Source organism: Ahaetulla prasina, chromosome 7, assembly GCF_028640845.1.
Source record: "Ahaetulla prasina isolate Xishuangbanna chromosome 7, ASM2864084v1, whole genome shotgun sequence".
Taxonomy (NCBI): Eukaryota; Metazoa; Chordata; class Lepidosauria; order Squamata; family Colubridae; genus Ahaetulla; species Ahaetulla prasina.
The window spans coordinates 54507649-54520194 of record NC_080545.1 but is presented as its reverse complement, the minus strand read 5'-3'; the positions used below and the strand labels follow the sequence as shown (position 1 = coordinate 54520194).

At 35.2% G+C, this 12546-nt stretch overlaps 1 protein-coding gene across 1 annotated transcript in view; it reads left to right on the top strand.

The window, feature by feature from the left end:
* The window catches only part of PPFIA2 (PTPRF interacting protein alpha 2), a 216266-nt gene extending 204823 nt beyond the window's left edge, over positions 1-11443 (top strand). Inside the window, exons 24-33 of the mRNA XM_058189560.1 lie at positions 458-658; positions 2451-2513; positions 3352-3381; positions 4811-4986; positions 5263-5360; positions 6016-6191; positions 6284-6352; positions 7340-7499; positions 8425-8521; positions 11327-11443. Coding sequence (XP_058045543.1) covers positions 458-658; positions 2451-2513; positions 3352-3381; positions 4811-4986; positions 5263-5360; positions 6016-6191; positions 6284-6352; positions 7340-7499; positions 8425-8483 — 1032 coding nt within the window. The 3' untranslated portion in view covers positions 8484-8521; positions 11327-11443. The remainder of the gene's footprint in view (positions 1-457; positions 659-2450; positions 2514-3351; positions 3382-4810; positions 4987-5262; positions 5361-6015; positions 6192-6283; positions 6353-7339; positions 7500-8424; positions 8522-11326) is intronic.
* The last annotated feature ends 1103 nt before the right edge of the window (positions 11444-12546 follow it).

The following is a 12546-nucleotide window of genomic DNA, read 5'->3' as shown; positions in this document are numbered from 1 at the left end:
AATTTTGTCATTTAATTAGAATAATTATTAAGGCAGGCATTTTTCATGAGGGCTATCAACATGAAAGGCAGATTTTAAAAAATTGTATCTTCTTTGTATTAGTTCATATCCATTCATCAGTCCTGTCAGGATTTTTTTTTTCAGACTATTTAGAAAAAAAATAAGGTTTTTTTTGATAGAGGTGTTACAATGGAACCAAAGCTGATTATGGGAGACACCATTATATTCCTATGTTTTGGAGGAAAGGTCTGATGGTTTAATTTTTTTTAATATTTGAAATATTTATAAGAAATCTAATGTCAGAATGGTATACTGCCTTCCAAACCCCAATACCTAAGCCTGAACTTGCTTACCCAATCATTATTATGTGTATCCAATGCAAGCTCCTAATTTAATTCAGTCCTGGTAACAAGAATAACCCTATTGCTCTTAACTACTGATTCTCCATCCCCAATAGCTTTGGCTAGGAATGCCTGCATGGTACGTTGCTGCTTGCCGTGCAAATGTGAAAAGTGGTGCCATCATGTCTGCACTGTCAGATACGGAAATCCAGAGAGAGATTGGAATCAGCAATCCTCTCCATCGCCTGAAGCTCCGTCTGGCAATCCAGGAGATGGTGTCCCTCACAAGCCCATCAGCCCCTCCAACTTCTAGAACGGTGAGTCATCAAGCATAAAAAAGAATTTTGCAAGATCTGTCAAAAGGCCAGTACATGTAGATACCTCTGGGCAACCAAGTAATGAAGAGGATAATAGCTTATTCCTACTTATGTTCTCCAGTGACTGGTAAATTTATTTTATTTTATTTATTTATTTATTTATTTATTTATTTGACACAACAGTATATATAAGCATAGGCATGAAATAACTATACGATATATAAGCATATATATAAGCATAAGTTTGTAATATTAATTGGATATAATGAAAGGAAACATTAGGACAGGAATGGTAGGCACGCTTGTGCTCTTATGCATGCCCCTTATAGACCTCTTAGGAATGGGGTGAGGCCAATAGTTGACAGTTTTTGGTTAAAGCTTTGGGGGTTTTGGGAAGAGACCACTATTCAGTTACCAATATTCAGTGACTTCTGAGGGAAAAAGCCCTGTTTTATCATTCTAGATGGTAGGCATTGATAAATATATCCTTTCTCAGCATGTCCCGTCTTCTCTTGTAGAAGGGTGAAACGGTTCTAGTCCAGAAGTTAGATTCAGATGATAAACTGGATAACATTAGAGTTTGGGGAAAATGGACTAAAATTTAGCCTATATAAAAAAAGTCATCTTGATGTTATCCATTTTTCTATGGTGTTAGCAGAAGGCTGTCTATTCCTCTCATGCAGAGAATGCACCCCTGAAGCAGGGAGCTATCTGTGTTTCCCACAAGAACTAAGATGGCTGCTGTGCACTTTTCTGATAACACGGAAACCCATCACAGCTCAACTTCCCGGAGCTCCTCAATTCCTTTTCTTGTCAGGGAAAATATGGGAAAGCTCCCAGACCTATTGATCACCGTTTACTTTTCTGGATTACAACCATCAAACTGAAAACCATATGGGACATTTGGGAATTAGTAAGAGGTTTCTTTAAAATGCAGAAGCCAAATAGGGCAGCTTGGTAGACCAGGTTAGGACTTCAGGTCGGATGTTCCTTATTTAATTATTATTTTTTAATCTTTAATAAGGTTTCTTTGTACTTTATCTAGGATACAGAATTACTGATTGAACTGTAATCCTTCAGATGGTTCACCAAGGTTTTTATACTCGTAAATTATGGCTAATATCACTTCAAATATATTTATTGATTAAAAAATATGATGCCCAATTGGGATTAAAGTATTATTTTCTTAAATCCTCATTACTTCCATTATATTACTTTTCAGGTCATGTGTAACAGCAGTTGAAAGTACAGTATCTCTTGGATCAACTTCACAGATGATTTTCCCATATGCAGGACTATACATTTCTAGGGCAATTTCTGTACTTTAAAATATGTATATCCTTAGATTTAGTATAAAAACAATATTCTCAAATCTGATGAGATCCAGGTGTTGAGATTGCAAAATCTAACATTTCGAAGTGTTGGCTATGCTGAATAAAAATTACAGATATTAAAAGTTCCGGTGTATCTGGATGAAAGCAGATAAAGCTACTTTAAATTATGCTTATACAGACAATAATAGAAGTGTGTAGGGATTATTTGTGCACATTTATTTAGTAGAATGCAAATGCTCCCTTCCATATCAGAATAATTCAACTGAGGGATTTTTTTCAAATTGCAGGGGGAAAGCAGCTATTTAACACTGCTTTCTAGCTGCACCTCATCTGAGACAAGAATGTGGTTGTGCTCATTTTGATGCTGTATGCTGTTAACTTACAGTGTTGCTGCCTTTCTTCTTTAACACTGCTTACCTAATATGGATTTTGCCTGACCCTGTGGGCATGGACAATAGCCCTCAGGCAACGTCTGGGTAACCCATGAAGAAATGGAAAATCTCGCAGCTCCAACCAAAGCGGTTAGTTCTAATATTACCTATTATTGTAGTGTCATCGTAGGAAATTTTTAGGAGTACTAAATATAATACGGTAATTTTACAAAACCATCTTGTTTTACACAATAAGCTCCATATATGTAGGCTATTTTATGGAAATGTCTGAAATATGTTGTAAACAATTATAAACTAATTAAATAATTTGTATCAAAATAAATACAAATGGATTAAAATTGAGAAATCAAATCAATCCTCAGTTGTTTAATGCATATTTATGTGTAAATCCCACCTTGTTTAGAAAGCTCCAGGAAAAAACTATCATAACAAGTTGCTCTGACATTGCACTTCCCAAACCCATTCCTTTGGCAACCAGGGAAGAGGTCTGGCCAGGACATCTTGGGGACAGCAGTCAGTAGCTTGCTGGCCAAGCTGATAGATAGTTTGGATGATTGCCATGGGATTGTCCACAGTGCATATATATTGAGGCTACCTTTCCTGTTCAAGCTTTACAAAATTGCCAGTGGTGTCACTGATCTTCTTTCTTGGCTAGCCAGAGCTCTTGACCAGTCCCAGAGAAAGAGGCATGGTGCAGAAGCTTTAATCAGTTGGTGCCCATGATTGTCAGCTGACTCACCAACTAGTATATCTTCAGCCTGGGGCATCCCGAAAATCTGGGCTGACAAGAGGCTTATTTACTGTCTCTTTTCATCTCCTATTGACCAAATTTTATGACAACCTGGAAAAGAATATGGGATTATAAGGATATATTGTACTGCTCTATTTATATCTTATTTATTGGTTTCTAAATATTCTGTTTTTTGTTCTTAAATTGGCATTGCTAATGGTTCTGTTTAACTTGCAGAAGGACAGTGAGGAAGGCAGCTGGGCTCAGGTATGGCCCTTTTCCTCTGATGTTTTTTCTTTTAACATGACAAACAGTTCATTTTCTGGAAATAGGAATGATCAGCCCTTGTATCGATGAGAGCACATTGCTACAAAGTGCAGTTAATAGACAAGCAATAGTCAAGTTGGGGAGTTCACCAATGTGGTACTAGTCTTAATTAATCTAGTCTTAAACAGAGAAGTTTAGAAATGAAGATGAGAAATTAGCTGATGGATTGGCACAGCTCTACTGCAAAACGTATTTCCTTTGTTTCTCTGAATGGCCGTATACTAAAAGGATCTGTAATTCTGTATGTCTATAATTTGGAAGTTGGAAAGTTTACACATTACAGCAGCTACTGCTTGCAGCTTGACAAAATTAATATACCTACAATGGTGCCTATGAAGGTAATTTTATTGGTTTGAGGTACAAGTCATTGAATTGGGTTCTATGATCCCAAAGCTAGCATTATTTTTTTTACTCTAGTGAAAACCCTTTTCACATGAATGTCAATGTTTTGATTTCCATTTATGCAGTTCTTTGCATAAGTGCTTTAACAATACCTTGCAACATAATTACACTAAGTAATGATTGTGCTAATTATGCTAGTTATTTCATAAATGATTCCATAACTATGAAATAAACCAGCCACCACAAAAAATGTACCCCTTTTAAGTTTGCTTTTAGCATTGTACTGTAAATGAACACAACTAATAAATCTTGTGTTTATACTGCTTGCATGAAACAGCTTCATTCTGGCAGAAATACATGTCCCTAAATAGAGGGTGTGAATTAACTTTTTCTTCCCATATTCAGAATCACATTTTGTGGATAAATTTCCTGTTTGTTTCCTTCTATTCCCTTTGTTGCATGGCATCCATACAGTATTCTTTGTGGTATTGTAGAAGTAGGCTACCTTTGCTTATTCCAAAATGCTTATTATTTCACAATTCCTAGCCAGCTCCCCATCCAAGTTACTGGTATTTATTAGGACCAACTCCACTTCGTTTCTCAAATCTGCCAAAGTTGACTAGATGTTGCTACCTGGTGACATATTGGAGAATAAACGCCATGTAGAGTTGTTCGCCTATAATGCACTTCTTTAACCTGATGTCTAGGCTAAGAATTCTAAAATGTGTTCTCCTAAACTTTGCAGTAGATTAGCTATGAAGTCATGTAAGGTGTGGCAGATTCTTCCTTTGCTATTCTTGTTTTTAAATTGTAAGCTGCTTAATCTTTCAGGAATTGATTGAGAATCTCCACAGACATTTCAAATTTAGTTTTTTTTCTTTGAAAACATTTCTCATCCAAGAACTGAAGGACCTTAGTGTGTGTGTCTGTGTGTGTGTGTATGTGTCTGTTGTCTGTGTGTGTGTGTGTGTAGTGTTTGGTGTAGTAATAAGGTAACCATTATGTTTTCCTATTTTTTTCCCCATAGACCCTAGCTTATGGTGATATGAACCATGAATGGATTGGTAATGAATGGCTTCCCAGTCTAGGGTTACCACAGTACCGAAGTTACTTCATGGAATGTTTGGTGGATGCAAGGATGTTAGATCATCTAACAAAAAAAGATCTCCGAGTACATTTAAAAATGGTGGATAGCTTTCATCGGTAAGTTATAATATTTTTAATAATGGACATGCATAATCTTCACTCATAGAGGTCTGTACAACTCCTAAGTGAATGATACATATTTATATGGGAGAATAGAAACATAATCAAGCATCCTAATAGTCAACATGTTAATGTTATGATTTCTGCATTCTTCTCTCACTCTAAATTATTTGCCCCAAAATAGTTCCAGTAGTTTTGGAACCAGATAAGAATTTTCAATAATGATAAAACTTTCCAATTGCCTTACGTTGTGTTACTTTTTTTTAATAACAGAACAAGTCTGCAATATGGAATCATGTGTTTAAAGAAACTGAATTATGATAGACAAGAATTAGAAAGGAGAAGGGAAGCAAGTCAGCATGAAATAAAAGGTAATGCTTTACTAGCATAACAGGGTTTTTTGAATGCTCATCCTATAAAATATCCAAACCAAAACAATCTCATAAAGTACATTGAAGTGCAGGTAAATGCAAACCATCATCTCAAAATAGTAACTAAAACAATAAATAAGTAGCAACAGGTTTATGTTTGCAAGTAGTATCTATCTATTAGCAATAGATATCAATCTGTAATGGAAAACTACTAATAGATGGCATTACGTTAAACAGCTAACATTGTTAATCTAAAGATGCATTAACATTGGATAGGCTTTTGGTGTTTGTGCTTTATCAGCTTAAGCTCATCCTTGTAACTCTTTATATGTGTGACAATATAACAATGGCATCTAGCTCATAATTAATTAGCTTTGTACTAAAGTATTTTTCAATTACTTTATTAGAGAATATAAACAAAATAATTTTTTATTGCTACATCAGATGAATTTGTCTCTAGAAATTTCATGTATCCATTTTATGGAAAAATTGCTTTACATTTTGGAACAGGTCTAACAATATTATGGGACTACAATATAATTTTAAATAGCTATGTTTGGTTTAGCTCACATCTTTTATTGTTATGTTTTTTTTAAAAATGGTTATTCGCCTAACCCAATAACCCTAACCCTAATCCTTTTTGTCTTTTTTATAGACGTGTTGGTGTGGAGCAATGACAGAGTTATACGCTGGATACAAGCAATTGGATTACGAGATTATGCAAACAATGTGCTAGAAAGTGGTGTGCATGGGTCACTCATAGCCTTAGATGATAACTTTGATTATAGCAGTTTAGCCTTATTGTTGCAGATTCCAACACAGAATACCCAGGTACATAAATTAACTATTTAAAGCCTGTTCAATTTCTATAGGATTTGAAGTATTTTTTACATTACTCTACTGAATAATTTGTTTAATCATAGGCACGGCAGATTCTTGAGAGGGAATACAACAATTTATTGGCACTAGGAACAGGTAGACGCCTTGATGAAGTAAGTAGTCTTATTTTTATATAATGAATTATGAACAACAGAGAATAATAGATGTTTGTTGTTTCTATAAACTATATGAAAAAGGAAATAAATACCTTAAAAGAGATTGTTGAACATTATTACTATTGCAAATTTATTTATACATAGATGAGCCAATAGAGAAATGAAGGAATTAAGATATTATGGTTATGCTGGTTTTATTAGAAAAAAAAGGATGTCACATTAATTCAGAATAAGTTGTGTATCCAATGAGAAAACAGGTCACTAGCTCATTTCTGCAAAATTCCTATAGTGTAGTCTTTTGACAGGATGAAGCCTTATGATTCTTAATACATGATATTTTTGCAGAAATAGCCCAAATTGCCAATATGCACATTAAGAGATATATCTGCAATTAGTGATAAGATATACTACTAGTTTGTTTTAGCCACATAATTTTCCTTAGTTATGAGATTACAACAGTAATTAAAACCAGCACCTTGAATTAAATGCAGAAGCAAACTGGCAGCCAATGCAGCTCATGGAACAGAAGTATGATGTGTTGTTTTGGGAGCACACGTAACTTGCCTGCACCACTGCATTTCCATTAGTTGGGCAATTCCATATGCAGTGAGTTAACAGTATTTCAATCTGGGATGACTAGGGTATAGGTGACTATGAGCAGAGTCTCTTGATGGTGCACAAAGCTGTGCAAAGGCCCTCTTAGCCACATTTAATCGTTTAACATTTGTGTCATTACTTTTGTTATATTCTGAAGCTTTTGTAATTGTCAGTGTACTCTGGCTATGTCATTACAGATGTAATGAGTGCATTTATTGTTAACCTGTTTTCAAAAAGAAACCAGATAAAGATTTCCATAATATACATGTTTGCAAAAACCTTTTTTAATAGGCAAAAATCTACTTTCCTGATTATAACATTTCAAAATGACAACTGGTCCAAGGAAAAGATTTCAGCTTTACTAAAATTAAATATTGTATGTTGCAGAGCGATGACAAGAATTTTAGACACGGCTCTTCCTGGCGAAGACAGTTTCCTCCACGTGAAGTTCATGGAATCAGCATGATGCCTGGCTCTTCAGAAACACTGCCAGCTGGGTTTAGGTTAACTACAACATCAGGACAGTCACGAAAAATGGCAACTGATGGTAAGCCAATTAACACCTACTTTCAAAATGAATGTTCCAACTTTGCATGGCTGTTAGTTACATTTAATGTAAAATATTCAAATCAATTACATCTATTTCACAGCTAATAAAAAGTACAGGAAATACATCTTTGAGAGGCAGGGAAAAGGCAATGGGAAAATGGAGTTAAGCTTTCAAATAATGTTTTAAACTATTAACATTCTGCTTGTAAAATGTTTGATTATTAGTAAAATGTCTGTTATGAAGAAAATATGCAAGATATGTGCGAATACAAGAAAACAATATAGGTCTCCCATTCAAGACACTTTACCAAAAATTAAGTGTTTCAGTTGCTGATTAAATATTAATGATTTAATTCATATTTCTAAATTAAAGCACATTATCTGATGCTGGATTTGTTTCATTACTGGATTAATACATTATTGGAAATCCCAAGGGAGCCTTCCCACCCAACACAGGTGGACTGTTTTCCCATCTCCAGCTCCACCGGATGTCTGTAGGTCACACAAGGTATTAAATAAAATTTCTGATTACATATTCAGGTTTGGAGTTCATTTAGATATGGGCATATTCAGGTTTGGACATATGAACATAAACTCCACTTGAACATTTAGCCTACAGATAAATATCTGAAGTAGAACAAATATACCCTACCTGCCTTCCATTCAAAGAGTGATATGAAATATATTGTTTGATCTTGATTTTATATATCATGGAGGCAAATACTTACATTTGTTAATATTTATGATGAAATAACATTATTTTAGGCAAAAGACTAAAAGAGGAAACAAAGCAATTGGAACTAAATAAGCTTAAAGGTAAAATAAAATAACTCACAGATACTTACGATATTAGAAAAACCTCCATTAATGATGTTTTTCACCTTCTTTCAAGTTTCTTAATATTATTGGATCTCTATTTGCAGTTGCTTCATCTCGGTTACAGAGGTTAGACAGTTCTACAGTTCGCACATATTCATGTTGACATATCTAGCATGAAAAAGAGCTCCGAACTGAACTAAAGTGAGTATTCAGACGAAAATACATGAAAGTTTGCATTCTTTATGGAAACGAAATAACAGGGATACTTTAGGTTACTGCTGGAGGCTTGTGCATTTCAGCAATGCTGGCAAACCTGTGACTGGGCTGTAGCCAGTAATGGGATTTAGCCGGTTTGCACTGGTTCAGGCAAACCAGTCGTTAAATTGCCCACCCCCCGCTATCAAAGTAGATCTTGGGCACTGCACTGCACTGGAGAAACGGGCAATGGAGCAGCCAGCACAAGGGAAGGAGAAGGCCGCTTTCCCTCTTTCTTCTCCCTGCTCCTTCTCCTTCTCTCGTGCTGGCCACTCTGTTGCCCGTTTCTCTACTGCAGCACAATGCCCAGGATCCACTTTGATAGTGGGGGCAGTGTAATTTAACAACCGGTTCACCCAGGATCAGGTTGGCCATTGTGGGAGGCTCATCCTGCATGTGTGGTGGAGCTCGGGGATGGGGATGGGCCACATCTCCCACGATAGCCAACCTGACCCTGGGTGAACCGGTTGTTAAATTATTTGAATCCCACCACTGGCTGTAACATTTCAGGCTGAGATGGACAAGATACATATGATAAACTATTCCTCCATGCCAAGAAATATTTGATATCTCATATCCTAGGTGGCCTCTTCAACCTTAACTTTCTTAAGATATAGCTTTCATATTCATTTTTGCTGTGCCTGCTTGTTTCACACTAACATCCAAAGGATTACTGCAAATATTTAGAAGGACATACAAATTTGCCACACTTTATGGCAGTTTCAGCCATGTTCTAGAGCCACAGAGAATGGAACATGATTGAATGGAAGAAGGGAGTGGACACCAATTTCAGTCATGTTGTAGCAGCTACATTTCTGATGCTACCTCTGGATCCAATAATAGATCCTGTTGGTATTTCTTCAGAAAGTAACAGACAACTCTTATTTATTTTCTGATATACCACTGTTATTTGATGGCCAAACTGGGAAAACAAACTATTGTTCCAATGGAGGAAAGTATACCCCATCAAAACTGCCAGAATAAGTTTACACACACACACAGAGACACACACACACACAGAGAGAGAGAGAGAGAGAGAGAGAGAGAGTGGGGGGGGGCAAGCCTCACATCTCAGAGAGCAGATCTCATACTGATAATGTTACCTATCTGAGTAATGAAACATTTGCAAGCAAACAACAAAGTACAGAGAGCACTAAGAATTACATAAACTCTTGGTCATAACATTGAAGACATTTGATAATGCTTTTCTAGAAAGCGCGTTGTTGAATGGCAATCATTTCTTCCAATACAAAATTTGATGTACAGTGTGTAGGCCCACTAGGCTCTTTGAAAACTGGAAAAAATCAGGATCCAATATTTTATGTTCTTAAAATTATCTCCTAAGTGCGTGTCTCATTCTTCCAATAATGTCTCTGGCCAATCTAAAACTGTCTTCTGAAAATGATAAATTATTTTTCTTGCCTCTCACCCCACATTCTCTTCTATGAGTTGGTGTAACGTTTATAATCTAAAAAAAAATCTAACAAATACTAATTGTATCTTCCTCTATACTAATTGCTCACTTGCTGAAGGCAGCTCTCTTCCTGCCTGATATTGACTCCTGCACCCAGATGCTGTTCACAGTAAACAGTATACCCTGTTTCCCTGAAAATAAGACATCACCTGATAAGTCCAATCGGGCTTTTGAGCACATGCGCTAAAATAAGCCCTCCCCCAAAAAATAAGCCCTCTCTGAAAATATTTAAATGGATCTGCAGCTGGTCCCTGCCATTTCTTTTGGTTTCCTCCACATGCCCCAAAATAAGACCCCCTGAAAATAAGGCCGAGCGCTTATTTCAGGGTTCAAAAAATATAAGACAGGGTCTTATTTTCGGGAAAACATGGTAGCATCAGGTTGGGGAATAAAAAACTTGATTTCCTATAAAAATATAAAAAATAATCAGTTTTGAAAATGTAGGCAAAAATTAACTTTTATCCATTTAATTTACAATTACTACTATTCAAACTGTGATGTCACTCACAGTCCAGTGTAGTTCATTAGAACAATGATGATACTTTGTCCAGCAATGACTACACAAATCCTACAGTATAATCATGAAAAAAACATCATCTTCCAAAATGCATTTATTTTCTAAAACAGGGATCTCCAACCTTGACAACTTTAAGACTTGTGGCTGGCTGAGGAACTCTGGGAGTTGAAGTCCACAAGTCTTAAAGTTGCCAAGGTTGGAGACCCCTGTTCTAAAATACTTCTTAAACATTATAGCCTTCCTACTAGAGAACAGTAACCTCACTATTTATATTAAAACATGCTATTTGTTAAAATAAATTTGTACTCTCACAAAACAAAATCATTTTTCATATTTTTTTTTCAAAATAAAGTAGTTGGGGTTTAAAAGAAAAAATAAGACACAAAGAAATTGTAATCTTATACAACTGTTTTAATAAATAAACTCCATTGGTTTTACTGTAATTTTTTCCAGATAATCTAACTGTATCTGCATCCTCAATATATAGCATAAACTTCTCTACTTCATGTTATTCCAAGATTAGTTTTTGAAACAAATAGGAAATTACAAGATTTCTTCAAGCTATCTTAGCTATTCTTAGAGATTTGTTTAAATGCAACCAGTGAATCTTCTACCATGTATCCCATCTCCACCCTGCCTTACCTCTTTCCCACCTCAACTAAGCTTTATTTTACAATTGCTACCAAGAGATTATTCCTGTAAAAGAATCTGTATCAGTGTAAATGTTATTATTAAATGAACTGTTTTTCCTTACTTTTAGATGCCACCTCTTTCTTCTATTTTACCTGAAGTGCACTACCACCATCTTAAGAAGCTTTTTATTCCAAGAACAGGGTAATAGGGAAGAAAATATAAATATTTATCAAACTAAAATGCGTGGTGATCTTTTTACATATTTAGTTGTAATGTGCAACCTGCCAAATACTACTGTCGCACAATTTTTTAATCCTTTCTGTGGAGTTGACACAAAAGTTGGTCACAAGCTCCACTGAAATGACTGAATAGTGTGTAGCAACAATATTGTCCAGTTTGCACATCCAATGTAGTTTAATTAATAATGATTACTGATTTTTAAAATTATACATCATGACAAATTTGGCCAATGTGCAGAAATAATGCTTTTATCAAAAGGGGGCCTTCATTTTGAAACGTGTTCCATCTGTTTTATTGTAATATACAAAAATTACATGTATTTATGGTGGAATTTCTTTTAATATGTGTCTCATGTAAATGGATATAAATATGATTTTTTAAAAAAATATGTGGTACATGGGGTCTTAGTGCAAACACTTGACAAATACATTGTCAGGTATACTGTTTGTATCTTTTCATTCCACTATTTTTTACAATTTTGAATTGTAACAAAGTCAATTGGATATTGAATAGCAAAAAGTTATTAGATGCTTCATCATGTTCCTACTTTTTCAAAAAATATATACCACTATTTAAAGTGAATTCTTGCCTCTAATGATCAAGAGGGAAAAGATTTAAACATGAAACTTGAGCCAAAAATGGACCTATAAAGGCAAAACAGAACTCTCCAACACATATACAAACATACACACAGAAATGCATATAAAAGTGTAGGAAAGCACTGTGACTGCTCTTTTTTTCTAAAAACCAACATGAAGAAAAACTGCAAAAATCAGCATGAATTACAGAAAGCAAGAGACATTTTCCTCAATGGCTACGAAGAAGCAATTACCAAGAAGCAGCTAGCTTTGCTAGTATTTTTTTTCCAAATTTCTTCACATGCTAGCTAAAATTGGCCTTAAACAAAATGATGAAAAGAAAATAAATCTGATTTTCAACGTTTCAGTTGTATAACAATACCCTCCATGTCTTCATTATAATAGGGTATTGGAACAGCTGCTTGTCTAATATTAGGCTTTTATTCAAAAGTGGCCTTGCTGAGACTTCACTGAAGTCAACTTTATCAGAGGAAATAACTAAAAGACAAAACAGTTATTATATACTGTA